The 27,984-nt window shown below is 41.9% G+C and overlaps 1 protein-coding gene across 5 annotated transcripts in view; it reads right to left on the reverse strand.

The window, feature by feature from the left end:
* The window catches only part of ERCC6 (ERCC excision repair 6, chromatin remodeling factor), an 89,210-nt gene extending 67,840 nt beyond the window's left edge, over window positions 1–21,370 (reverse strand). For 2 of the 5 annotated variants that reach the window (XM_017504685.2, XM_017504688.2), the window contains exons 1-5: window positions 21,213–21,370; window positions 15,195–15,630; window positions 13,364–13,484; window positions 10,715–10,826; window positions 6,166–6,922 (exon numbers count right to left, since the gene is read on the reverse strand). In XM_017504685.2, the coding sequence (XP_017360174.1) occupies window positions 6,166–6,922; window positions 10,715–10,826; window positions 13,364–13,484; window positions 15,195–15,616 (1,412 nt within the window). In that variant the 5' untranslated portion in view covers window positions 15,617–15,630; window positions 21,213–21,370. Of the gene's footprint in view, window positions 1–6,165; window positions 6,923–10,714; window positions 10,827–13,363; window positions 13,485–15,194; window positions 15,631–17,874; window positions 18,278–19,267; window positions 19,977–21,212 lie in introns of those variants that run through there. The other 3 variants (XM_017504687.2, XM_017504686.2, XM_037730021.1) reach the window with 3 other exon arrangements.
* Between the last annotated feature and the right edge of the window lie 6,614 nt (window positions 21,371–27,984).

Consider the following 27,984-nt stretch of genomic DNA (forward strand, 5'->3'; position numbering starts at 1 on the left):
CCCCATCAAGTGGAGGGACAAACCAGGCACTGAAGCAATGTTTGTCCAAGTCTGCTACAGCAAACCAAGCTGCTAGATCAGTCTCATGTGTCCCAAGCCACCTTCAGACCCCTTCGCCTTCTCCAAGCCCTTCCACTGACCGCTGTCTTGAGCAAATGACTTCATCCCTCTGGGTTCAAAGTCCTATCTCGTGGGTGACTGTAAGGATTAAACAAATTAATCAATATAACAAGAACCACTAACTGGTATGCATTCAAACACGTCAGCCATCACTGTTTTTGTGTACCGACCGCCCCACCCTTAGCCCCACTCAATGCCACCTTTGCTCAGGCCCTCAAGGCCTCAACGCTCCAAATCCACAAGACTCTCTTCACAACGGTCATCCTACTTAGCTTGACTCTTCAGCATTTGAAATGCTGACAGCTCCCTCCTCAGAACAGTGCATATGCCCAACCCAACCCTCCAAAGCCGGGATCCAGTGGGTCCCTGGCCACAGAGGCCCAGTGTTCAGCGGGAGGACAATGAAGAGTATTATCTTCACAGGAGATTACATCTCACAGACTATTAGAAGACATTCCGTAAGACGTACACAATGAATGGAATCTTTATCAGCCCTTTACATCTCAAAGTTATTCATGTAAGAAAGGTAAAAAATAGGGCATAAGAAAAGCCATTAGGATCAAAAATGTATTAAAACCCAACTATATCAACAGGCATCAAGACTACAGATTCAAGTTACACCATACCATGAAATAAATTCTATCCCCATCCACCCCATATTTGTCAGACCTTCCAGACTCCTGACCCATCTCCCTGAATGTTCATCCAATTCCCAGATCACAGGCTTAGGTTTTTGGTTTGGTTTCCAGTCCAATGAAGGTGGGAACAGTGATGTGTTGATTCTTGGCACCACCCTGTGGTCATACCTAATATTGCACCTTCCACCCAATCCCACAAAGGGAAGAAAATACATGTACAGGGCCCTGCCAACTTCAAACCTCAGCTCTACTTCATAGGGTAAGACTGTGGGCAAGCCAATTAACTGGAGTGGCCGTGATTATAACTACATAAAGACATGTATGCACAGAAACAAAGACTGGAGTGACATGTAGAAAATAAAAACATAAAATACAGAGGTCATTTTTTCATCTTAATATTGTTATATTTTTACAATAAAAAATAGGGACTCATCAGAAGTGTTGAAAGGTGGGGAGGGAGGCTTCAAACCATTCAGAGGAACCAACTCAAATCCACCTCAGGCTGTGCACTCAGCAGCTTAGCCCAATGCACCAGGTCATCTGAAGAGACTCACGCACCACCAACTGAAGAGTCCCATTTCTGAACTCCCCACTGTGTTTCCCTGATGGGGGTGGGCACACAGGGGATTTATCCCAGAGGCAATTATTTGCTGACTGTGGGCTGAAGTAGAGAAAAAAGCATTACATTCTCAAACCTCAACATCCTTACCAACAATGCTTTCCAACTGCCTCAAAGCTCTCCTAAATGAGAACATAGTTCGTACTGAACAAGGGCCGATGACTATGAAGAATGTCACCAACCTCCCCTCGGAGTCCGCAAGAGCTCAGCCAAAACACAAGTGCAGCACCCAGCTCTTCCGGCCCTGCACCTGCTGCCTCGGACTCCCCAGGCTGAGCCCAGGCCCCTGCCTTCTGAAAGTACTCCCCAGGTGACTCAGACGCACATACCCTACAAGAACCAGATGCTCTATGATACACGGCATTTAACGAAGGCTCCCTGCCAGGCCCTCCCCTGTGTACATACAACTATGTAGGGCACATAAAAGAGGATGTTTGAGGAACTGATACACAAACTGCATCAGCCAAAAGCTGCAGCCCCGAAAAGAAGTATGTATGGTAGACTTATTTCAATCCCTAGATCCCAAATCTGACAATGCATCAGAGCCACTTGGGAACATTTTTAGAAAGTCCTGCCTGGTGACCCCACACTGGACTTCCTGAGTCAGCATCTTCACCACTGGGGGCTCCCGGTGATGCCACATAATCAGTCTGTTGGTGGACAAGCTTTGCTCTAGTCTGTGCTCATTGCCAAGGAAGTACCGTCTGTGAGGGCAGCAACTTAAACAATAATTGCCAGCAGATGAAAACAGAGTACAAGCTTGGGGAATGAGTTTAAGTCAAATGATAAATACTAACCCTAGTTCTGCCAGCAAGAAGAGACAAAAAGTCTCTGGAAGTGCATCTTCTCACTCAGGATGCAACCCGTCTATACTCCACAGCCTGGCCAAGCAGTGCTGAACACTACCAGATAAAGAGCCAAGAGTCAGTGACATTTGTTTTACTATGTCGATTGGCAAATACCTAGCATGAATGTTGCTAGTTCCCCACTGTGCCTATGACAGGCATCACTAAGGAACTACAGCATTCTTTCCCAGCCCACCCAAACAGAACCTAGGAGCCCCCTGAATAGACTACTACCCCCCTGAGATCAGAATTGGCTGGAGAGTGAAGCACACCTGCCCTCTCTGTTCTCAGCCTCTCTGTACATTGTGACATCACATCAATCTCCAAGACAATCCAAATGAGACCCCTGAGGAACTAGTGTGCCTCCAAAGCAAAGCAAACTCCTTCCCTTCTCAACGATGCACCTAGAGTTTAGGGGCAAATGTGTAACATTGTTAATTCGCATCATAAGGGCCATATTAATATATCTGAGCTACCCAACAAAGCAAGGCCCTATAGTGGATGAAATTCCTCCACAGTCTCTTCCAAATACCTCAGTCTGAATTTATTATTCCCTTCACAGTTGGTTAGGTCCTATTTGTGCCCATGTCCACTAACAGACTGCAGATTTTTTGCCAGAAACCCTTGAAGCCAGTCCAAGAATGCAGATATGCATTCTTGACGTGGAAACAAAGATAAAGCAATGGGGGCTGACCTCATATATGTCAACTGGGAGATGAATCAACAACACAGAGGTAACAAGGACTGGAGACAAGCACCCTGATCTTTGTCACCCTGAAGGGAAAAGGTACATATACAATGTATGGTCTTCTGGGCCATGCAGGGCTGTCTTGGCTACACAGCCTAGACTAGGCAAGTAGCATGTAGGTGCTCACCAGGAACACATATCAAACACTGCAAGTGTGTTAGTACTATTAAATCTTTATTTGGTACCTGGAGCTCCTAGGCCCATAATGTGCCAAATAGTAGTATATTTTAAGAAAGCATTAGACCTCGCAACCAAGAGCCATAACCAAATGGAAACCGTGTTAGTACAAAATTAAAATGAAAAAATAATGGATGTTTTATAAGACCTATATACTACTAACATGAATAAGAACCAACAGAACATTTACTTCTAAGCAGTGGTTCATTCATCCTGTGTGATGTGAAAGGGTCTGAAAACCAGGGAATCCACTGAGGAACCAGCCTCCAGATACAGTTCAGTGCAGAGAAGGCAGCAGAAACATGTGGGAAGTGGGAATATACAGTTTGAAAAATGATTAAAAATTCAAAGACTGAGCTGAGGGCTTGAGCCAAATCAAAGAAAGCAGGATCCAAAGTGCGACTGCCCAGTTCCAGAAAGAAGCTATGGAAAGGGCCTGGCAGGAAATTCCTAGTAAGTATCAGCTAAAACAAAGGTACCTAGTTACTGAAAACCTAGTGCCAGTGAAAGGCCGGTGGCTCTCAAGCCGAGAGAATACAGAGGATGAGACATCCAGAAGTCACCCACTCTCACTTCCTAGAGTTGAAAAGAGCATTATAATTAACAGGCTATAACCTCAGTAAAAGGTAAGTTCAGCAAAAGGTACCTACCCTGGGAAGTATTCCTAAATTCTAATCACTAAAAAAAAAAAAAAAAAAAAAAAAAAAAACCACATTTTCTATGTTGTAAACTACACGACTTTATTCTAATCATCCATCTCAAACCACTGCTAAGACATGCAACCCTAAAGGTCTTTTTTGTTTCTCAAGGGAATAGCATTACCATTTCAATCGGTCTACGAAGATCAGCAACAAGTAACAAAATATGGAGAGATGGCAGTTCTAATAAGCTTCTTCTCAATCCTGAGCATTTTACTTTCTTTCAACATCCCCCAATCCAAATAGCACCAAAGGAGATGTAATACAAATATTTCAGTGTGGATATCTGCGGTTTAACAGCCTTAATAACTGTAGCTATAAAATGTTAAGAGCTATCCTATTTTGGTGGCAATTAAGAGTTATTGGTATTTCTGAAATTCATTTGAGATTTTACTGTAGCTTTAACAAAATATTGGCTTATAATATGGCTCTGAAAATAATAAATTGTTTTACAATCTTAACATTATTAAGAAAAACTTATTGCCATGAAATTAAACTAAACCCACATTTAAAATTCAATCAAAATAAATTGCTCTTGATCAAAATACTAATATATTTAAAACATATTTAATATTGACCCAATTTAATTGGAAGAATATATATTGCTCCATTTATAATCAATATGTTGAGATTTACACTTTTATTAATTCTTTGCAGTACTTAAGTCGGACACTGTTCACTGCTCAAGAGTACTATGCAATATTCCTCCAACATCTTTACAGGTAATAAACACAAACAGAAACAAAAGCTATGCTGAGGAATGACAAATATAAGCCACTCCTCAACTGTGTATTACTACATAAGGTGCCACAAGAATGTGAGTGCCACGGCTCTAAACAGGATTTAAGTCACACATTATTCTTTAAAAGAACTCTGATGCATCTATTTTGGAAAGGTTATGGAATGTGTGTAGTGTCTGGATGGGGTAACGAGCAGTTCTAAGTAACAAGAAAACCACTAGGTCAACCTCCATTCATGAAGGCCAATAAATACAACAAACTAGGTCTCCTCACCTTGAGAAATAAGAAAAAACTGTTGAAGATTGGGAAAAAGTCATCCCATTGTCAACTATTTTAAAAGTAATAAGGTTCCTTTTTCCCTTTGACTTCCTTAGACCTAAGTGAGCAAATGCAGACTTGAAATGCGTGGCAGTAGCACCGTGCTCCGTGGACCACCGTGGGGAGGCCTGCGACGCACAGATTAGTTTTCCTGGCTCATAGAAAATGTGTGGCAATACGCAATTCAAACTTCATGTTTCACACGTTCACCTTCCCTTTTATGCTGCTTGCATCATACACTGACAAAGTCATGGAGCTAAAAGCCAAAGTCAGTCTCTAGCATAAAAAAGCAACAGTGAAAAGAAAGGTATGCTGTGCATACAAAGCATACTTTTCACATGATGGTCATTTATAATTATGCAGATGACTATTTCCTCAAGGCAAAGGAAGGATTTACACATCAAAGCTTAAGTTTCAACTCTTTTTTGGAAAAAAGTTCTCCAAAATTACTTTCCTGCTTCAAAAGGGAAAACGGAAACCCCTATCCAGTATGTATGACATAATTCACCCTTTTCTTTTTCCTGACACTTATTCCAGAGTGAAGGCTGGTATAAAGGAGACACAGCTCACACTCAGCCCTCTGTATGCCTCTTGACAAAGGTGTCATCTGGCCAGTGCGAATGAGCTTTTCCCAGGCAGCCTCCTGGACAGGCAGGAGCATGCTGCTGAGACTGGATGGCCCTGGCTCTGAAAGAACAATAGTTCTTTTTTTTTCCCTTAAGTTTTTCCATCTTAGACTCGCCTCCAAATCCAACTAAAGAACTAGAAGTATGCCAGGCGCAGTGGCTCACGCCTATTATCACAGCACTTTGGGAGGCCGAGGCAGGCAGATCACAAGGTCAAGAGGTCGAGACCATCCTGGCCAACATGGTGAAACCCCATTTCTACTAAAAATACAAAAACATTAGCTGGGCGTGGTGGCACACGCCTGTAGTCCCAGCTACTCGGGAGGCTGAGGAGGGAGAATCACTTGAACCCGAGAGACAGAGATTGCAGTGGGCCAAGATTGTGCCACTGCACTAGCCTGGAGACAGAGGGAGACTCAAAAAAAAAGACCTAGAAGTACATGCAGGTGGGGACAGCTCCATTAAGGACTTAGGGGCCCCACTGCTTCTAGCAGGTTAAGAGTAGAAGAAATCCAACCTCTGCATACTCAGGGGTCTAATATATTAAGCTGCATCTAGAATTGTTTACACAGTAACAAACCTGTCACCTAAGATAAAGAAAACAGTACAATGTATTTATGATCCCTGCAGACTGACCTTAACCGCTGCTTGTAATAATCTTCATCTCCATCATCTCGATATCTCCCTACTTTCCGCCCTCCTCCTCCTCCTCCTCCTCCTCCTCCTACAGGAGAAGCTTCAGCTTCTTCTCCAGAACTTGGGAAAAAGTCATCATCAATCTCCTGCACTGGGACTTTCTTCTGCCGTTTCCGGCCCTTGGGCAGAGGTTTCAGTTCATAGTCAGTACCATCTCCAGACAGGTCCGCCTCCACCCCCTCCACCTCATCATCTTCCTCCTCCTCTTCCTCCTCCTCTGTGGGGAAGTACTCAGACTCTTCACCCCCAGAGTCTCCCTCTGCCTGTGGCCTCATGTCTGACTCCCAAGGTCTCCTTGTCTTTGGCAATCCCACCTTCCCCTGGAACTGCAGAGCCCTCTTCTGGAGTTTCTTGATGTGCTTTTTCAAACGCTCCTCTTTTTTCGACAGAACTTTGGTTTTCTTGTTTGCTTTGTTTTTATTTTGCATTGGGGCTGGAGACATGACTGGAGCTGGAGCTTTTCTAGCTGCTCTTTTATTACAAGCTTGCTTCTTCCTTTCAAAAGACAGTTTTGCTTGATCTGCCAAATACTTTTCGAAGCCTGATGCTTCATTGAGCATGATTTTTCTGGGCTTTTTCTCCTGTTTCTGAGGAATCTGGGTACCAAAAGGTGTCATCTGGCCAGTGCGAATGAGCTCTTCCCAGGCAGTCTCCTGGACAGGCATGAGCATGCTGCCGAGACTGGATGGCCCCGGCTCTGAAAGAACAATAGCAACGCGTTTCACACTAGCATGAAACTTTCCCAGAGTACAAAAGAAATGCTCACTCTTTCAAGAAATAGTAGGCACCTACAAGTAACTCATATAAAAAAACATCCATGTACTAAAGCATGTTACACATGAAAGACAGAATAAAATGTATTATAGCATCATGCTATATTTAATATATTCCCATTCAAAAATATGACTTCTCAGTAACTTTCCTCCAAAATATTTCACTATAAATATACTCTCTGCCATTCAAGAATAGGCTTATTACTCTATAGAGTTATAAATAAACAAGTTTAGCTGTGTTTCCTCATCAGCTGAGGAACAGCCCACGAGGAAGCAAGATCCAAAGTTCCCACATCATTGCTAAAACCAACACTCAGATGGACTTAAATTCAAGAGACAGTAAAACCGAAAACAGGCATCTGAGGGACCATGTACCTAAATAGGAAAAACATAAATGTCAGTTCTACGCTGTCCAGCATGGTAGTTACCAGTCACCTGTAGCTATTTAAATTTAAATTACATTAAGTTAAAAACTCAGTTCCATAGCTGCACTTGCCCTTTTTCAAGTGCTCAAGAGCTACACGTGACTAATGGCTACTATAATGGAAAACACAGAGAACGTTTTCATCACTGCAAAAAGGTCTATTGGACAGCAGCACCGTGTTAGATATGTGAAGTTAACTGACTTGAAGATATGAACTAAAATTGGAAGTTACGCCGTAAGTGTAAAGTCACCCAGGAAGAATCCCTCTTTCATTAGTTGAAATTCATCTCCGGTAAAGTTACCACATAACCAAAATACCAAAAGACCTAAGGCTTAATAGAAAGGAATCCATATTCTAAAATCTACGATTCTTGTAGGCCAATGATACCCAGTTTTTCATTAAACTTGCACTGAAATAAAATATACATCTGAAAGTGCACAAATTATTAAAAGTGTAGAGCCCAGTGAATATTTAGAAAAAAAGTGTACTCATAAACTAGCACCCACATCAAGTAAAAGAAATTACTAGCACCACCAGATGAGCCCTTCAGGCCACCTCCCAGCCTCAATACCCACCCCCAAGATAATGATGGACCTGACTCCTAATATGTAGACAAGTTGTGCCTGTCTCTGAAAGCTATGTAAGTGGAAATTTCTGTGCTGTGTCCACCTTCTTTCAAGTAACATAATGCTTTTGGCCTGCATACTTACTGCTGAACGTAGCTGTGGTTTGTTAACTGTCAAATGTTAATGCACATTTGAGTGGCTTCCAGGTTTTGGTCACTAGGAAAAATGTTACTATGAATATTCTGATCTTTTGGTAACATGTATAGATAAATAAATAATTCTCTGGGTATGCTAAGCTTCAGTAGACACTGTCAGTTTTCCAAAGTGTTACCTTCCAAAGTCCCACCAACTGTGTCAAATAGTTCCAACTGGTGCACATTCTAGCCATTCCACGTTAGCTATGCTGGTAGATGTGTACTGGTGCCACATTCTGGCTGTAATTTATATTTCCCTGATGACTAACAAAAGAAGTACCTTTCATGAATTTATCTTTTGGACAGCCTCTTTTGTATAGAAAGTATTCAAGTCTTTTGCCCTTTTTTTGTCTATTTTTTAAAATGATTTCTAGGAGTTCTTTATACATTCTAGATTTCAGTCCTGTGATTCACACATGTATGGCAAATATCTTCTCCAGCTCAGTATCTTGCCTTTTCACTCTCTAAATGCTATCTTCTGATGAATAGAAGTTCTTGGTTTTATCTACAGTCCATTTAACAAATCTTTTCCTTTACACTAAGCATTTTGCCTCAATTCTCAAGTGATGGCTGGTGTCCAGACAGAGAGATATAATAGGAACTAGGAGCTCAAAAAAGGCAAAACCAGACGTCTACAGATCTGTATAAGATACTAGAAGAACCTATGTGGCTACAAAAGCCATAGGAAATAAATGACATTATTCAAGGAGAGGCAGTAGAACAAGAAGAGGGCTCAGAGAAATCCTGAGAAACATCAACATCTAAAATAAGGCCAGAAATAACTATGCAGAAGTAGTCAGCGGGCCAAAAAGAAAACCAGGAGAGAAGCAGGGATCCCAGAAGGAACAGAAGTGTCAGCTGCTGTAGACAGGCAGAGTGACCAAGGATAAAAAGGGGCTCTTGGATTTGAGGAGGTAGCTATTAACCCTAGACAATATAACTATTAACCCTACTACCAAAGTCACAGTAGGAGGTGAAAGACAGTAACAGCCAGACAAGAACAAACATCTGTTACCAATGAGAAACATAGTACACAGCAGTCAAAAGCACTGGTCATTGGCTTAATGAATTCTGAGAGACTGAACTTTAAAACCATGTATTTTTGGGCCTGGCACAGTGGCTCACGCCTGTAATCCCAGCACTTTGGGAGGCCAAGGCAAGCAAATCACCTAAGCTCAGGAGTTTGAGACTGGCCTGGCTAACATGGTGAAACCCCGTTTCTACTAAAAACAGAAAAAATTATCCAGGGGTGGTGGTACACGCCTGTAATCTCAGGATTACAGGGAGGCTGAGGCAGAATTGCTTGAACCTAGGCCGGGCGCAGTGGCTCAAGCCTGTAATCCCAGCACTTTGGGAGGCTGAGGCGGGTGGATCACGAGGTCAAGAGATCGAGACCATCCTGGTCAACATGGCGAAACCCCGTCTCTACTAAAAATACAAAAACATTAGCTGGGCATGGTGGTGCGTGCCTGTAATCCCAGCTACTCAGGAGGCTGAGGCAGGAGAATTGCCTGAACCCAGGAGGCGGAGGTTGCGGTGAGCCGAGATCGCGCCATTGCACTCCAGCGTGGGTAACATGAGTGAAACTCCGTCTCAAAAAAAAAAAAAAAAAAAAAAAAAAGAACTAAACCAAAAAAAAAAAAAAAAAAAAAAGAATTGCTTGAACCTGGGAGGCTGAGGTTGCAGTGAGCCAAGATCATGCCACTGCACTTCAGCTTGGGCAACAAGAATGAAACTCCATCTCAATAAAAAAAGAAAAAAAACACGTATTTTTCTAATATTTTTTCTATTGCCTCAATTAATTCTTCATAACAATTCTCATCTTACTGAATAAACTTCTAAAGCTGGTAGAAAATAGTTGCTTAGAAAATTTAATCCTAAACAGCTGTAATCTATATTTCAAGTAGTCAATGACTAAGCAGCCACCAACAACTTCTATACACACACACACACACACACACACACACACACACACACAATTACTGCAAAAATAATTTAGTTCCAGAGCTTAAGAATTTTCCCAAAAGGTTTTCCAAAAGAAAACCATCCAAGACAGTAATGGCCAAATGAAATACTGGCCATAGTATAACCTGAAAAAGATGTCTTTTCTTAAACAACAGAACTGATGCTTGGAAAGCCTGCCAAAAACACTCCTAAAAGACATGTGAGAACCGTTCTCTAAATGCGAATTGATGATGTTGGGCTTCCAACATGTAAATTAATCATGATGTTACTTATCTTTATCAAATTAACAATATAAGAATATTTAAGATTTCCAATGTATTAAATGTAAAAATAAATGTGTACCAGCAGCCTTCAGTGAGCTGAGTTAAATATTTACTTTCATTCTCTTTGAAAGGGATTTGGCTCTGCAGACGTAGAGAAGAGAATTTTCCTAAATCTGTTTTGACACTAAGGCAAAGAAGTGTGTTTTTCTCAACCCAGGCAAAGACTAAAGAGACAACGTCCACTGACTACAGATACCAGGCATCTATTCAAGAACACAGAGAAACTGTTCCCAGCATCCTCACCTGCATCCTCCTCCTCCAGGCTGGCATGATCTAATTCAACTTTCACCTCTGCTCCTCCAAGGATGGCCTGGAGACGCTTTTGTTTTGCAGTGATCTTTTTTAGCTGTTGTTCCTTGAATGGTAAATATCAAATACAAAAAACAGCAATGAAGCAATTTATTGTTAAATACAAAAGACAGCATTACAAAATTTTAAACTTTAATCCAAAGGAAAATACAAATAAAATATACATTATATAAAAATTCCATACATTACTATTACTAGAGAGCCCTATATGAGCAACTACCACATGTCTAGCAGCAAAGGGGCCTTGAGTGTTCCCAGCAGACAGGCATGCCTGCACCCCCATGCTCTCCTGAAGGCGGCAGACAGCCTTCTATGTGTTCGAGCATTTAAATACATGGGCACTGACCTGAAAGGTGGACGACTTCTACGTGGTTTCCCCATTATACACTGGGAAAGTCCCTAAACTACTCTGTGTTTCTCATCTTAGGAGCCAATGGGCTATGGAAGTCAATAAGCCATAAGATAAGAAATAAAAATACAAATGTTCAGTTGAAAAAGTCAATCCCAGGCCGGGCGCGATGGCTCACGCCTGTAATCCCAGCACTTTGGGAGGCCGAGGCGGGTGGATCACGAGGTCAAGAGATCGAGACCATCCTGGTCAACATGGTGAAACCCCGTCTCTACTAAAAATACAAAAAATTAGCTGGGTATGGTGGCGCGTGCCTGTAATGCCAGTTACTCAGGAGGCTGAGGCAGGAGAATTGCCTGAATCCAGGAGGCGGAGGTTGTGGTGAGCCAAGATCGCACCATTGCACTCCAGCCTGGGTAAAAAAAGTGAAACTCCATCTCAAAAAAAAAAAAAAAAAAAAAAAAGTCAATCCCCTTTGATAACCTATCATATTTATGACTGTCCTTTTAGTATTCTACCCTATCAAAAAGCTTTAAGAGAAAAATATATTTTGCCATGCCTCTTCATCCTGACTCCTCTTTGCCTCGTTTCCTTCCACATCACCAGAACTCTGATATGTGCCCTTCCTGGGCCTCCCCAGTGAACTGGGCCTGGGGTACCTGGTTCATCTTCCCAAGGTCAAGAATGTCTCAACTTTAAATGTCAGTGTGGGGCAAGGGGAAACCCTGAACATAAATGCCACATTGCAATGACTTGCAATTTGTTTTTTCTGTCTTTCTCTCAGCAACATCCTGTTTAAAGCATTTTCCCTCTGAATAGTCTACCCCTAACCATCAAAGAGCTGCTGATGAAAGACAAGAATGCATAACTAAGTTAGACTAGGACTTGAAGTGGTCTCAAGTTTGGTCCTCTATAACCTTAAAATTCCAGCCCACCAAAAACCCAAGAAGGTCTCTGCACATCGATTTCACATGCTCCCACAAGAGAGCAGATGTCTCCTTTCTGATTTGGGAGGACCCCACCTGCCTTGAGCAACTGCTAGCTTTGACCTTTGGACTGCTATTCTGGAAGCAAGTTAGAAAAGATGGGGTGGTGCAGATAACAGACTGGAGAGTGGGAAGTATAAGGGCCACATGAACTGAGTCTATGCACAGCCCTACCCCTGGAGAGCTTAAAGAAAACATGCGAGGACTCTACTCGATGCAGTGAATCAACTGTAAGCACAAGGACATCTGCTAGTCATTTGGGAGGGCAGAAATGAAATGGTCGCAACTAGTCTTTCCTATCCATTGCAATGTATTTTAACAAAGAGGTACATAAATCCTAAAAAATATTTCAAACCTCACAAAGCTGTACATAAATCGTTAAAAAAAGGTTTCAAACCTCATAAAAATAATATTCTAAGTAACAAATACTCCCTACCCTTAGGTTCTCTGAACCTAAGTACAGCCCCAGTGTGGCTGGGTGCTGACTATAATGCCCAAGGAGGGAGAAAGGGCCAGGCTCTCGCAACAATGAGCAGAAGTATTTGAGGGTCAACGATTCCACGGCCAGGAAACAGAGTGGAGACGATCAGAGAAAGCAAGGGCTAAGCAGAAAAAAGAATTCACACAAGACCAGGAGACAGAGCGAGAGGCCAGTGTAACCCTAAGCCGGGCCAAAGAAATGGTGATGCAGGAAGACTAGGAAAGTGCACCCAAGTGAGGCAAGCAATGCCAAAAAGGAACTTTTCTCAAATACACAGAGGATCCCTGACTTATCATGGTCTGACTTATGATTTCTCAACTTTATGATGGGTTTATCAGGTCATATTCCCACCGTAAGCCGAGGAGCCTCTGGACTTAAATATGGTTTGACTTACAATATTTTGACTTTAAGACAGGTTTCTCAGAGTATTAAATGCATTTTCGCCGAACAATATTTTCAATTTATGATGGGTTTGTTGGGATGTAACCCTGTTGTAAATCAAGGAGCAACTGTATACGTATGGATGTGTGTATGGATGGATGTGTGTGTCTATGTATATGTGTGTTTTTTTTAATGTGATAGAATGGGATGTTAAAGGGAAACAAAAAGATTAAACATACAAAAGCAGCCCAACATTTTTCTACTGTAATTATAAGTATTTGCTTCACATCTTATAAGCACTTTTTAAAATACCTCCTAAATTCTTAAGTGGGCCTACATGATGACTTTTTTAAAAATGCAATATTGAATACGTTATTCTGAATCACCTTATTATACTTCTGTCGTTTCACAGAATCTAGTTTCCTGTTGATGTCTCTGCTGGTGGCAGCTTGAGGGCTAAGCTGTTCAATAATTTTATCGATTTGCCTTAGGGATGTCGTACATGACCTGAAAAATAAGATAAATTTCTATTTTCCACTTTGATAACATTTTTATAGCATACTATAAAGAGAAAAATGCTAAAAAAAATGTCCCTTTTACTTTTTATTAACTAAAAGAAAGAAGAAACTAAATCAGAGTACATTATCTTTATTGGCCACAAATAAAACTTGAAGGATCATTAGAGTTTTAAGATGACTGCTAGTGTCTTCTTTTAACTAGCTGATTTAAATCAGCTCGTTCCCATTTATAAGCTGATTCATTCATTCTACAAGCATTATTTAAGTACCTACTTTATTCAAGACACTATGCTAGAACAATGTGCGGTAAGTTGTCCTTTTACATGACAAAATGCATACATGAGCTTTTACGCCTGTTATGGAAGCCTTCTAAAGTTTGGAAGCATTCTAAAAATGCTTAAACATTTCTTACATAAATCACACATCTGTGACAATATTTTTCTTTTACATAAATGGAAGATTCACTTACCATAACATTAAGTTTTGTGGTACAAAGAAAATAAATCCATTTAAAATAAATTACTCCTAAAATAGACACCACAGAATCGTAGCTTCCAATTTTCAGAACACAAATTCAATCTCCTTGAAGCTTGTGTAATTTCCTGTTTGTAACCTCTGTGGATTACAGGATAAACAATGCATATTTCTGGCTGAGGCACCACATGCCACCAGCCATCTAGCATCACTCTGCATGGAGACTCTACAACTCTCCTTTGTCACCTCTGCAGAAAAAGGACACATTTCCAAGATCAAATGTAAAAGTGTCATTATAAAGAGTTGATGTCCTCAACACTCAGACTATAACCACAACAAGCACCTGTTACTGAGGAAGTCAAAAGAAAACACCAGGCAATGGTTAGCAGAAAACATGTCTTTTGAAGTACCAACAGCCACATTCATGACAACCTCAGCCAGGGGCTCCACACTCCACCCTCCCCAGCTATCATCTGTGACACTGCTCCATCCTCCATCCAATTCAGCACTCACCTTCTTTCTTGCTTACCTGACACTGCCCAGAACACTGCCCAACAGGGGGCCAAGCAGCAATGATAAGTGAGTTCAACTCTCCCGCTTCCCTCTCCTGTCTTCACCTCCCATCCTGGCTCAGGTCCATAGTCTCCCCTTTTTCCCCACTAATGTGCTATGCTCAGAAGAGTTCAAGTCTTCCCCCTCTCTAAAACACAAATGAAATCTCCATTCCTAGAAAACTAGGATGGAAGAAAGGAATACCAGGGAGTCTTTCTCGTTATTTCTAGAAATGTAAATCTGAAAAATCGCCAAAGACTGAACACTAAGGTTCGGGACACCAAGCTAGAAAGAAACTACTGCACGGAGAAAAATGTGAAGGGGATGGAATGTATTCCTGGTATCTCAATTCTGGAAACACCAGAATTCTAGGTGCACTTCTCCTGAGATCACTTTGTGCATATGCTGGTGAATAGCCCTTCTCTTCTGGACATTATGGATGAAACTGGGTTTCATGAGCCGGACGGAGACTCTTACCATGTACAATGGTGCTCCTGAGGTGAAGGGCTGGGGCTCAAAGACAAGGCTGAGGACTGCCCCTATTGATTCTGTCCTCCAAATAAAAGGTTCTACACACCTCCTAAACTTCTGGAATACTGGAGCTCCCCATTACCTGAATATCCCTAACATGTTTAACCACAACTTTGAAAGGGAAAAGATGGGCCGCACTCACGTGAGGTCATCCAGGACGGACTGATACTCCTTCTCTGCATCAGCGAGCTGGGAGGCACAGCTGGCCTCATGGATGGCATTGTCCACCTGCTGAAGCACACCCTGTTCCAGCACATCCTGGTCATAGACGTCCACACCCAAACCCTGCAGCTCAAGGGCCTGGGCGCTAGGCTCCACTGCCTGGATCTGATGTCGGTCGATGTGCAGCAAGGCTGGCCCTCTCCTTGGAGCTGCTGATGCGCACCCCTCGGCAGTGGAGAACAGCCCATCACCCACGGAATGAGAGTGCAGGTATTCCTCCATCTCCCCATCACCACTACTTTCTTGCTTGATTGCCATTTCTTCATTATTACTGACAGGCTGACTCTGTAAACAGTCTTGCTCCTGAGTTTGACTTGAGTGGGGGATTCCCTCATTTGGCATTCTCTACAGACTAACTAAAAAGAAAAAAAGAAATTTATAAGCCATTTTGTTATGTAGGATTCACTGTAGTTCTTAAATATTGCATAATTAGAGCAGACTGATTTATCAAAAGATCAAGTAATAATCTTCCAATTATATAAATTCAAGTTTCTAAGTATTAATTTACTAAAAAGGCACAAACGATGTAGTTTCTTGAGTTCTGATAATAAGAAAAATGAACCAAAAAAAGAAATGCAGTATCAATTAGGCAGCCAGCTAAGAAAGCCAGCTACCAAAATCCTGGGGATGATGGCCATGGAATATTCTTCAAAACAGCCAAGTCATTTGGCTGCTGTTTTCTAAGTCAGCATCTTCATTTCATTATGACACAGATGATTTATATTATAGCGGCAAGATCAACTGTAATGCATAGGAAACAGTGATGTTAGGAAAGAGCTTCTGTATGAATATGAGACTAGAAACTCCTAGGCAGAACACCTATCCAGTAAGTAGGAACTTTGAACAAATCAGAATCTCAGAAGACTAATTACAATTAGGCCAAGTACAGTGGTTCACTCCTATAATCCGGCACTTTGGAAGGCCAAAGCAGGAGGGCAGAGACCAGCCAGGGAAACACGGCAAGCTCAGTTCGAGACCAGCCTGGGATACATAGTAGGACCTTGTCTCTGCTAAAAATTTAAAAAATTAAGCAGGCATTGTGGTATGCACCTATAGTCTCAGCTACTTAAAGGGCTAAGATAGGAGGATCGCTTGAGCCTGGGAGATGGAGGCTCCAGTAAGCAACAATAGCACAACTGCACTCCAGCCTGGGCAACAGAGCAAGACCTTGTGAAATGAAGATTAAAATATTCTCAAAAATAGGCCAGGCACGGTGGCTCACGTCTGTAATCCAGCACTTTGGGAAGCTGATATGGGTAGATCACTTGAGGTCTGGAGTTTGAGACCAGCCTGGCCAACATGGTGAAACCCCGTCTCTACTAAAAATTGGCTAGGCATGGTGGCGGGCACCTGTAATCACAGCTACTTGGGAGAATGAGGCAGGAGAATCACTTAAACCCAGGAGGTGGAGGATGCAGTGAGCCAAGATCTTGCCACTGCATTCCAGCGTGGGCAACAGAGTGAGAGTCAATCACCAAAAAATAAAATAAAATAAAATAAAAACCCTCAAAAATAACTCCATTTCAATATACAGTATAATTTCCCACCCATCAGGTTGGCAAGAATATAAAGCCTGATAAATCCAATACAGACAAGGAGGAGGATCTCCCCTCACATGCTGCTGCTGAAAATATAAATTAGTAAAGCCCTTTGGGGGGACAACTTAGCAATATCTATCAAAATCTGAAATGCACACAACCTTTGCCAAGCAATTCTAGGTATTTATTCCAGAGAACTAGTCATACACAGGTGCAAGGATGTTTAGTGGAGCACATTTTTAATAGTTTGATGTAGCTACTAAGTATATTCTGTAGTACTGATATAAAAGCCATGTTAAGTGAAAAGATTCATGGTATGAACACCTTTAGGATGAAAAAAGTACCCTGCACACAGAATGATCTGGCAGGATACAAACTAAGCCTGCAAGTCAGGAGGGGGAACAGAAGGCACAGGGAAAAGTAAGTGGGAACTTTCACATTGTACTCCACATACTCAGGACTTGCTGCTTTAAGAAGCATATATTCACTGTATTATCTATACAACTATCACATCTAATAAATATATTAAAAAGCAACACAATAACCAAGAGACCAGTCTTGCTGTTCGTTTAACTGTGAATAAACTAAGGTTTCTTTGAGCACTACAACTTTTCTGTGAAATGACAAGTGGTCCCAATAGGCCCCACTCATTACTCATTAAATAAAATAAGCCCAGCAATAAAGCACTCAGATACAAAGAATTCAGAATCATCTACACCCAAGTGGCTATCTACTGGAGAAGTAACATCTCAGTAACCACAGAGCAGGGCAGGTCAGCTAGCCCAGGACACAGACAAGAGGTCACATGAGCATTGAGGAAACTATATACAGTGTCTGGGGCCCAAGAAATATGACAGAGGAGCTAAGATTTTAACACATCAGCCATGCATGGTCTGATATATAGGAGGTGCTCAATATCTGCTGAAAGGGAGGGAGGTTCGGAGCTAAGTCTAAAATAATAAAAAGTTTGGTCTGGACAAATGAGTCACCAGTGAATTCAGTCACAAAAATGAGACTCTCAAAAAGGAACCAGATGGGAAGCAGGACTGGCAAGCAGCTTACATGTAATCAGTACCGTGTGCAGCATCCAGTCAGAAATGCCAATCTGAGCACACAGGAAAGTCTGGGTGACACATGGACACATCAGCACTGTGAGAAGTTCCAGGGTTCCCTAGGCTCTAACAGGTACCCGAGGTCATTTTAGAGGGCACAAGGAGGCTAACATTGGAAAGGTTAAAAAGTAAACAACACAGTGAGAAAGTTCCTCCTTTTGGGGCCTGCTGATTATTTTCAAGAGGAAGGCTCAGCACACCTCACTTTCCAACAGGAGCAGGATTCCAGCTCAATCTCTGTACTAGCTGGCAGTTAACAATTCCGTTTTCATTTTTCTTATTTGTACGCATACAAGAATATTTTAAGAAAAAAGAATGCCAATTCAACCAAAAATATTAAGTAATCAATTTTTTTATTTTTGTAAATTAATATCAAAAACAATAGTACTGTAGCGCAAAGGCAAGGTTAAAAGTAATGAAGTTTGAGGAAAACTTCAAATAATAAAAAAGGAGAAAGAGGACCCAATGAATTAGAAAAAGCTGAGTGAATCTGGATACTAACAGGTCACCATTTATCTTGGTAAAAGAAGTTTCAGGCCAGGAGTGGTGGCTCACACCTGTAATCTCAGTACTTTGGGAGGCTGAGGCGGGTGGATCACCTGAGGTCAGGAGTTTGCGACCAGCCTGACCCTGTCTCTACTAAAAATACAAAAATTAGCTGGGCGTAGTAGCACATGCCTGTAATCCCAGCTACTTGGGAGGCTGAGGCACAAGAATTGCTTGAACCCACAAGGCAGAGGTTGCAGTGGGCAACAAGAACAAAACTCTGCCTAAAAAAAAAAAAAAAAAAAAAAAAGTTTCAGTGGAACAATGGGGCCAAAAATCATACTGTAGTAGTTGAAATGTAGTTGGTGTGAAATGAGTGTATGAGGAAATGGAGGCCACAAGGGAGTTGCCTGTTCTTTAAAGAGCTTGCCTGTGACAGGGAGACAGCTAGAGTGATAAAAGTAATAATGGGGTGGGTAGAGAACTAGGGCAAGAAAAACTAGAGCGAGCATATAATGGCTAGAGTGAGAGAGAGGAGATAACCCACACAGAAAGGTGTGCCAGAAGAGACAGCAGAGGGGGAAGGTCCCGAACAGAAATGAACAAGAGGCACAACACATCTTTCTCAGACTCTGGCAGGAGGAGGACTCCTGATAGATCTAAATTTGCAGGTGGAGAGGGAAGCTGAAGTGGATCACAGACAAAATATCCCACAAAGTAGCAAGTTGGGCAGTTCCTGAGTCACGAGACAAAGTTGGGACAGGGGCTGAAGACTAAGAGTCTAAAATAAATGTCCTGTACAAGAGAAAAGGGAGCTCACAGAGAACAAACGCTGATGATCACTGTGGAGGACCTACCTGAGGATCTCCCCGCCCCACAAAGCCATGGATTGCCAACAAACTCCGGGGCTGTACAATCTCCTCTTTCAGTAACTAGCAGTCCTGGGGGAAACGGCACTATTGAGGGTTTTCAGAGTAGAAGTGATAGAGTACAAGTGTCATGGGGTTGAAGATGCTGAGAAGTGTAGCTGAAGTAACTGACTTCAGGGTCCAAGCTGGGCAAGATTTAAAAAAAAAAAAACCCAGAAGGTGCCTGGAAATGGGAGAAAGGGATTAGAAGCTACTTAGTGTCTGGCAATGGCCAAAAATCCAAGTCTTCTGGGAGTGAGAGTTGGAAATCAGAAGGCTCTTATCAGGTTAAAGCATTTCAGAAGTCATACATCATACATCTAACAAATAGTTACTGACAGTCAATTACACCAGGCAATGTACTAGGTTAACTAATTCCTGTCTCCATAGAGCTTAGAGTCTCTTGGGAAAGACAGACATTTTAAAACTGCATGTGCGTGTGCGTGTGTGTGTGTGTGTGTGTGTATACATACAAATATAATTGTGGTGACTGCTGTTAAGAGGAAAGTTCAAGGCTTTCTGACAAAATAAGAGAAACCTAATTGAAATTGTGGAGGTAGGTGTGGGGTCAAGGAGATCTCTCCAATAAAGTGACATCTGAGTCAGGAGTCAATCACGTCGAACGTAAAGTGAATGTTTTGTGAGGGAAGGTGTGATTTTCTTTTTTTTTTTTTTTTTTTGAGACAAGAGTTTCACTCCTGTTGCCAAGGCTGGAGTGCAATGGCACAATCTCAGTTCACAGGAACCTCCACCTCCCGGGTTCAAGTGATTCTCCTGCCTCAGCCTCCCGAGTAGCTGGGGTTACAGGCATGTGCCACCATGCCTGACTAATTTTTTTGTATTTGGTAGAGACGGGGTTTCTCCATGTTGGTCAGGCTGGTCTCGACTCCTGAACTCAGGTGATCCACCCACCTCGGCGTCTCAACAACTGGTGTGTAACTTTTAAGACTAGAAAGAGCTGGTGCATTTATTATGACAATGCAAGAAGGCTGGAACACAGAGAGAATTTTTTACTTTGACAAAGAGAATTTACTTGAGTTAAGAAGGGGCAAGAAGGGCTCCGTTCCTAAGTCTTGCAGAGTATCTTCTAAAGCTTAATCATCTGGGACAACAGTATCCACCGTCCTCCCTCCAGCACTGGGGCTCCCACAGCCAGAGGCGAACTGGGTCTGGTTTGGAGAGTTGGTCGGACGCAGGCACAGTTGAGACGCGACAGGCAAGGGCCAGATCACACAAGGCCTGGGAAAACACGAGCATGGATTCCACTCCCCGTGCAATGGAATGACTCCGAAAACTGCTAAGTAGGGTGATGATGGCATGACCTACTTTATGCCTGAGACCACTTGAACAACTGTGCACATAATGGACTGGAGCAGGCGGAGCAGCAAGATGATGGGAAAAGTTGAGGAGAAAAGCGAGGGCAGCCTGTCACAAGATGACAGCAGTGAAGACGCCAAGTGAAGTCACGTAACAGCAGCTTTACAGGCGGCCTGCCTCATCCGCCCAAACTCTAACTGGACTCTATCAATGCCCAAAACGTCGGACGTACATCTAGCCCGACTCTCTTTAAAATAACAGCTCCAGTATTTTAATCGAGAGCAAACAGGACCCAGCCGATCCTGCGCACAGGGGTGTTATACAAAGTAGGAGAAGCTGCCAGGTCGCTGGCCAGCCAGGGACTCCGGCCTTCTCAGGTGAGAGCTCAGCCGCGCTACTTCCGGTCGCAGGTGAAGCGGCCGGAAGCGGAGCTCGAGGCTTTAAGACCCGCTACGGTCTGCCCTCGCGGACAGGCTCAATCAGCGCGGCGAGACCAAGGCATGGGGTCGCGGCCGCCCGAGGAGCCTGAGACGGCCCCAACACCCCCAGCCCGAGGCCGGGCCGCCAGAACACTCACCCAGGGCCGCGCGGTCGCCCACACGGAAACGGAGACGCTGCAGCCACCAGCCGCCTTGGAACCCAGCTCGGCGGGCCACGGCGCCTGCGCCCTCAGCCCGCCATAGACGCCGCCCCCAACAGCGACTCCGACTCGGGCTCGCGCAGAAGGCCTGTGGCGCATGCGCTGGGTTCAGCGTTTGTTTTTATGCACGGGCGAGACCACGTGGTTGGAGGGAAGGGCCTTTGTACCTGCGTGCTCGCAAGCCGGAAAAGTTATCTCAGCTGCTGGCCCACTGGGCGCTTTGCGGAGGCCGCCTCTCTCCCAGCGAAAATACCTCGCTAGTAAGACAGTTATGAAACTTAAGGCATATTTCCAGGTAGAGGGGGTTGCGAGTGTGCCGTGCGGACGTAAATTCTCACAATTAACCTTGAGCCCTGAAGAGAAAGTCAGCTGGGGCAGGGGAGTTAGCGGCACCTTTTGGTCGCCAGGCTGTGACCTCTCCTGTCATCTGGCGCGGCTGAACACGGTAAGAGATAGAGTGGATGAATATGACCATATTCCTCATAAATGTGGAAAAACTCATGAAAAAAATTAGATGCATTGGAAGCACAATAAATATTTTGTAAAAATCATAGGTCAAAAAAGAGGTAAAAGCATACTATTTAGAGTTATGTTGAAAACCACTAGAAAAACTTAAATGTATGTTGAATAAATGAACAAGCAGTCTTAAAAGCAATTAATGTATAAAAACCATCCATTGTGAACTGTTAACCGAAAGGGTTCCCGATTCAGACACCAAGACAGAGTTCTTGGACCTTGAGCAAGAAAGAATTCAGGGCAAGTCCATAAAGTGAAAGCAAGTTTATTACCAGAGTAAAGGAATAAAGAATGGCTACTCCATAGGTGGAACAGTAGCTTGGGCTGCTTGACTGAGAATACTTACAGTTATTTCTTGATTATATGTTAAACAAGGAGTGGATTATTCATGAGTGTTCTAGGAAAGGGGGGGATAATTCCCAGAACTGAGGGTTCTTCCCGCATTTAAACCATATAGGGTAATTTACTGACATTATCATGGCATTTGTAAACTGTCATGGCACTGATAGGACTGTCTCTTAGCATGCTAATGCATTATAATTAGCATATAAGGAACAGTGAGGATGACCAGAGGTCATTTTCATTGCCGTCTTGGTTTTGGTGGGTTTTGGCCAGCTTTTTTACTAAAACTTCTTTATTCAGCAAGGTCTTCGCGACCTGTATCTTGTGCCAACCTCCTATCTCATCCTGTGACTTAGAATGCCTGCCCTCTTGGGAATACAGCCCAGTAGGTCTCAGTGTTATTTTACCCAGCCCCAATTCAACATGGAGTCACTCTGGTTCAAATGTCTCTGACATATTTCCCTCTTCCCTTTTACAAGGGCACCCCTAATCCGAAGGGTAGTAGAGGAAGGAAGATGCATCTTCTGCAACTTCTTCAGGCTGAATAAGGGCTATGCTATTCCTACCTAACTATTATGGTCTCTTGTATTCAGGATAGAGAGTATCTCAGTCAGAAGGCCTCACTATGTTGAGGGCCATTTATAACTCTTGAGGACAAAAGTGGTATCTGGAAGATTAATAAGTATTCAATTTAAGAAAACATTGAGTAAACTTATTCTGTACTCCCACACAAAGAGTACAAACAGCAATATATTCCGCAACAGTAAAGCAAAATAAGTAAAATTATCCCAAGTAAACTAAATTAGAAGGCTTTCCATGAACTGGGCAACTATTGGAACCAAGCTGATATGAAGTTGCTGTACATGCTGTATGTTCCATTGTGTGCCCAGAATTAGAATATTGATCCAGATTTTTACATTACCCATTTCTGTTATTTTTTTCTGAGCAGCAGCAGAGACCACTGGTTAGTTGACAGTAGTAAATAGGGTGAGTCTAAATTGAAAGGGGAAAAAACCCCTTAAAAATAACTGATGAGTCTGAATCTAATAACAGGTGTACCATAGTTAAAACATAATTTTTTTCTCTCTTCAGCCTCCCATTTTTACTAAAGACAAATCATAGACTGATTTGCTTCCAAAGTAATCTTTAGTTTTATAATTGGCCTGATTATTTGTAAAAAGTGCAGCAAAAATAATTATTTTTCACATAGGTTTTTTGTTTTTGTTGTTGTTATTGTTGTTTTTTTTAATTGGCTTTGATGAAGCTTTGCTCTATAAGGACTTTTAGATAAGACTTTTTTTAAAGCTCAGACCAGCCATGGGTTGGTGCCATCAAATACCTATAAATTGGGTAAATTCCTCCCCTTCTTTGGTCCCAAGATATTGGGGCTCCTGGGCCTGCCAGAAAGTTGCATTCTTTGCTTATCACACAACAGAGAACCCTGTACAGGGACTGTGTAGACAAGGCAGGAGGCCAGTTTTCCCAAGGGGCTTTTGTTGTCTCTGTAAGTCAAATTTGATTCCTTAAAGCAGTTTGTTTATATTTGAAAGCATGCCATTCTGCCCAAAGCCTTGGTAAAATAACTGGTTCCTCCAGTTGTGTCCTGTTGTAAAAGATAACAGATTCTTATTGCACGTAAGCAACTATGTTGCCATACGAATGCTTACAAATAGTTTATGAATTCTGGAGAAAACAAGTTGAGAGAAATATGCTTCAAATTTCATTTACAAGCTTACACTTTACTCAGTTGCTACAAGTTGTAAATAAAAGAAAAGTCTTACAGGATGAAAATGAGTATTTAAAAAAATTTTCTTGATTGTAAAAAACAAAACAAATGATCAGCGACATTTTAAGCAAAATGTTGAAAAGGTTACTTCAGGCTTCTATTAGTTTACTCCATGCAGTTGACTCCTGTTCTGCTTGATAGTCATGAATATTTCAGCTCTTCATGAGAGTCCTGAACATTTTTTCCTCTATTCTAATGTCACAATCTCCAGAGTTATCAGAAACCTGCATTTAAGAACACCTGTCAAAGTTCTACAGTTGATTATAAACCACCTTTTGAAGACGATCAATAGAAGATAACAATTGTCTGTGGATAACCATAAGTCTTAGGATAGTCACTATTAAAGTCACAATTGACTAGGAATTTTGGTTACTTCTGTGCATACAAAGACTTTTCATAATTATAATTATTAACAATATACCCTAAGTCATATAAGAATTACAGGAGTTTCTCATAATTTTGGAACACATACCAATAACATATTATAAAAATACAGCCCAAAGAAAGCCAAATACCATTTTATATTTGGCAGCGCTTTCTGTATGATTTTTATACCAAATAAGCCAAATTTCACCATGGCATTAGTGCATTACTGATGTTAAACCAAATTCTTAATAAAACCTAATAGACAAATCTATCCAGTTTTAATGTCTGACCATAAGATAAGTCTCATAAATCTTTTATAACCCTTTACAAATTTTTGTTAAAGAGATCACTGCTTTAAGAAAAACCTGTTATGTTTTTATTCCAATGTTCAATTTATGAAAAAACTGAATAATACCCCTTTAACTTAGCCAATATGTTCACACACAGAATTTCTTTTACAATATGCATTTTTCACAAACCTTCCACAACTTGCTCAAACCTTCAGCTTTCTCTTATCTAACTTAAAACAATCCTTTAACCCTCTAAACTAGGCCAAAAAAAAAGACCCACATTCCCATGCATTCTTACAATATTTTACGAAAAATACATGTCACTTTGTTTACACACCTTGCGTGTAAAACTGTTTCCCTAGTAGTCCTTATTTCTTTTTCTTTTTCTTTTTTTGAGGCAAGGTCTGGTTCTATTACCCAGACTGGGAGTACAGTGGCACAATTTCAGCTCCATGCAACCTCTGCTTCCTGGGCTCAAGCTATCCTCCCACCTCAGCTGCCCAAGTAACTGGGGCTACAGACAGGCACCAGCATACACAGCTAATTTTTGTATTTTTAATAAAGACAGGGTTTAGCCATGTTGCCCAGGCTAGTCTCAAACTCGTGAGCTCAAGGGTATCTTTCTACCTCAGCTTCCCAAAGTGCTGGGATTACAGGTATGAGCCACCATGCTTGGTGTATCTCTAGTAATCTTAATTACATGTTACAATGTCAACTCTTAGCAACTTTTACTTTTGGCAAAAAACCTGATAAGCAAGTGATTCTAATTATGTACCAGCTGTGGAGCTTAAACCACCAGACAGAAGTGTAGATAAGGTCTGACTCTTTCTAGCATAGCCAGGAGGCATGGCTAACTAACTGCACATGTCCTCGGGCCTTACTTAGAATCTAATGGCTCCAAGGCAGGTACTAGAACAATTTTTAAAAGTCAAAGAAGCTGTTGACCTTAAAGCATGCAACAACCAGCATAATTTAGACCAAATGTCTTTATTTTACCAATAATCTGTAAAACTGTCTTTATTTCCCAAAGATTCAATCAAATAATCTTTGGGAAATGATATATACATATCACACGTACAACACATTTAAATAAACAGCTCTTTCATATATACACATCACACACACAACACATTTAAATAAACAGACAAAAGGTCCAGTAGTTGTAAGATTTTTTCATTTGCCCGCTTTTAAGTTTCTTTTTAAAGTATGCAGTTTCTAGGGCCTCATAAGCAGGCACAGATGGAAGGCAAAACAGATTCCCCAAAAATGAGGGTCCCATATTTATACCAGATCCTGGATCCCAAAAAGAGGGAATAAGCCCATTTCCCATGGGAGTCTTATCTCTCAGTGGTGAGTGGGGATATTTCCATATCTTCCAGGGGGCCAAGAACATGCCTCTCTGATCCAAACATGCAAAGAGTTGAGTATCCCTTTCTGCTAATATCTTCCTGGTGAACCTCGAAGGGACTCAAGAGTGGCAAGAAGACAAAAATGGAAAAAAATAATTTATTCATCTGAGAAGAAAAAAACTTTTTTCCAGAAAAACATGTTCCAAGAAGAGAAGAAACATAAAGGCCTTTTAAAAATTATTATTAAATTTTCTTCTGAACTTCCTTATTGACTTTTTTTTTTATTGCATTTTAGGTTTTGGGTTACATGTGAAGAACATGCAAGATTGTTGCATAGGTACACACGTGGCAGTATGATTTGCTGCCTTCCTCCCCATCACCTGTATCTGGCATTTCTCCCCATGCTATCTCTCCCCAACTCCCCACCCATCGCTGTCCCTCCCCTATTTCCCCCAACAGACCCCATGTGTAGTGCTTCCTTCCCTGTGTCCATGTGTTCTCATTGTTCAACACCCGCCTATGAGTGAGAACATGCAGTGTTTGATTTTCTGCTCTTGTGTCAGTTTGCTGAGAATGATGGTTTCCAGATTCATCCATGTCCCTATAAAAGACACGAACTCATCATTTTTGATGGCTGCGTAATATTCCATGGTATATATGTGCCACATTTTCCCTGTCCAGTTTATCATCAATGGGCATTATAAAGGCCTTTTAAATAAATGTCGAGCTTGGCTACCCACTTTTAATTAAGCTGACTTTTAACCGTGGCACTCTTTTTAAAAAGTCTTTTTAAATTTCTTATTACTGATCTCAGCCAGGCCAAATGGCCAATATTTCTGGCTTTTGAACTTTACCAACAATAACCTTACAGGCAAAACCAGTAAGCCTTAATTAAGGTTATTACTTAACCACAAGTTGACAAGGTTTTTTCAAAGAGATGGTTAGCAGTTTTTACAAAATCTAAAATTTCCAAAGGTAGCTTAGAGAAAGCAAAATTCAAGAAGGAAGTCAGAAGTTGTTCATGGAGGGGCAGAAAATCAACAAATGGCAAGGTTCACACATATATGAACCAAAAAGTACTCATTCCCTAGGCCAGGAATTGAACCCTAAACTTGGGCACCCATTGTGAAAAGACAAAGCCTTAGCTACTAAGCTACAGCATTGGGCAGTTTCCACTACTCTTCCCAGAAGGAGCCTTTGGAAGTCCCCAATTTTTAGCTTGCAAAAACTTTTAACTGCTCAAGACACTTTTTAGGACTATGATATGAACTCCAAAATTCCTATGCTCTGGATAGTAGAAACCAAGAGAAACTGATGCCCCATGGTTACAAGATCAAGCTCCAAAGAATATAGAACAAGATAAGAGGGAAACCTCTTTCAGTTTTTTTTTGTTTCAGGGACCTGCAGCAAAGTTTGTTTCTGACCACTTTGCTGGAGTGTCTTGAACAGTGGTTTTATGGGATCCTAAGCACATGTTCTCCCCTAAGGTACTACTCTTTATGGCAGAATGATACAGAAAGACAAATTTATAGCACAAAGTATACCAGATTCACTACAGCTTAAGACTAGCTTCAGAAATCCTTTTTCTCATTAATTAAAATCGCAAGAGATAATGCAAGAGATGGCGATTTTTACCATTCCTACAACCAGTTTGTGCAGAGAGAGAGGAAAGGGAAGGGAGAAAGAACTGCCTGCAGTGGGGTAGGGAAGGCAAAGAGCTCATGGAGGCCAGAGAAAGACCCACCCATTCCAGTGACACTGAACCAGTTCAGGTGGCTGCTTGTCAGTCACAAAGGAATCTTTTCCAGCACTCCCATCAGCTCTCAGTTGTCCCCCTTTGAGGAGAAAGAAGCTTTCCATGTCCCTGGTCCTGTACATGCTTAATTGTCTCACCCACAGCCATCGCCAAAGAGTGCAAGACAGATTAACCCAGAGAGAATAATAGTTAACATCCCATAGTGCCAAATCCATTTTTAACCAAGAAGAACTTTACTGAGAGGGGCCTCTAACCCCCTAAATCTTAGGAAGGACTCTAGCCTTCCTAGTTGGGCCTTAAGTCC

Source organism: Cebus imitator, unplaced genomic scaffold, assembly GCF_001604975.1.
Source record: "Cebus imitator isolate Cc_AM_T3 unplaced genomic scaffold, Cebus_imitator-1.0 Scaffold326, whole genome shotgun sequence".
In the NCBI taxonomy this organism is placed as follows: Eukaryota; Metazoa; Chordata; class Mammalia; order Primates; family Cebidae; genus Cebus; species Cebus imitator.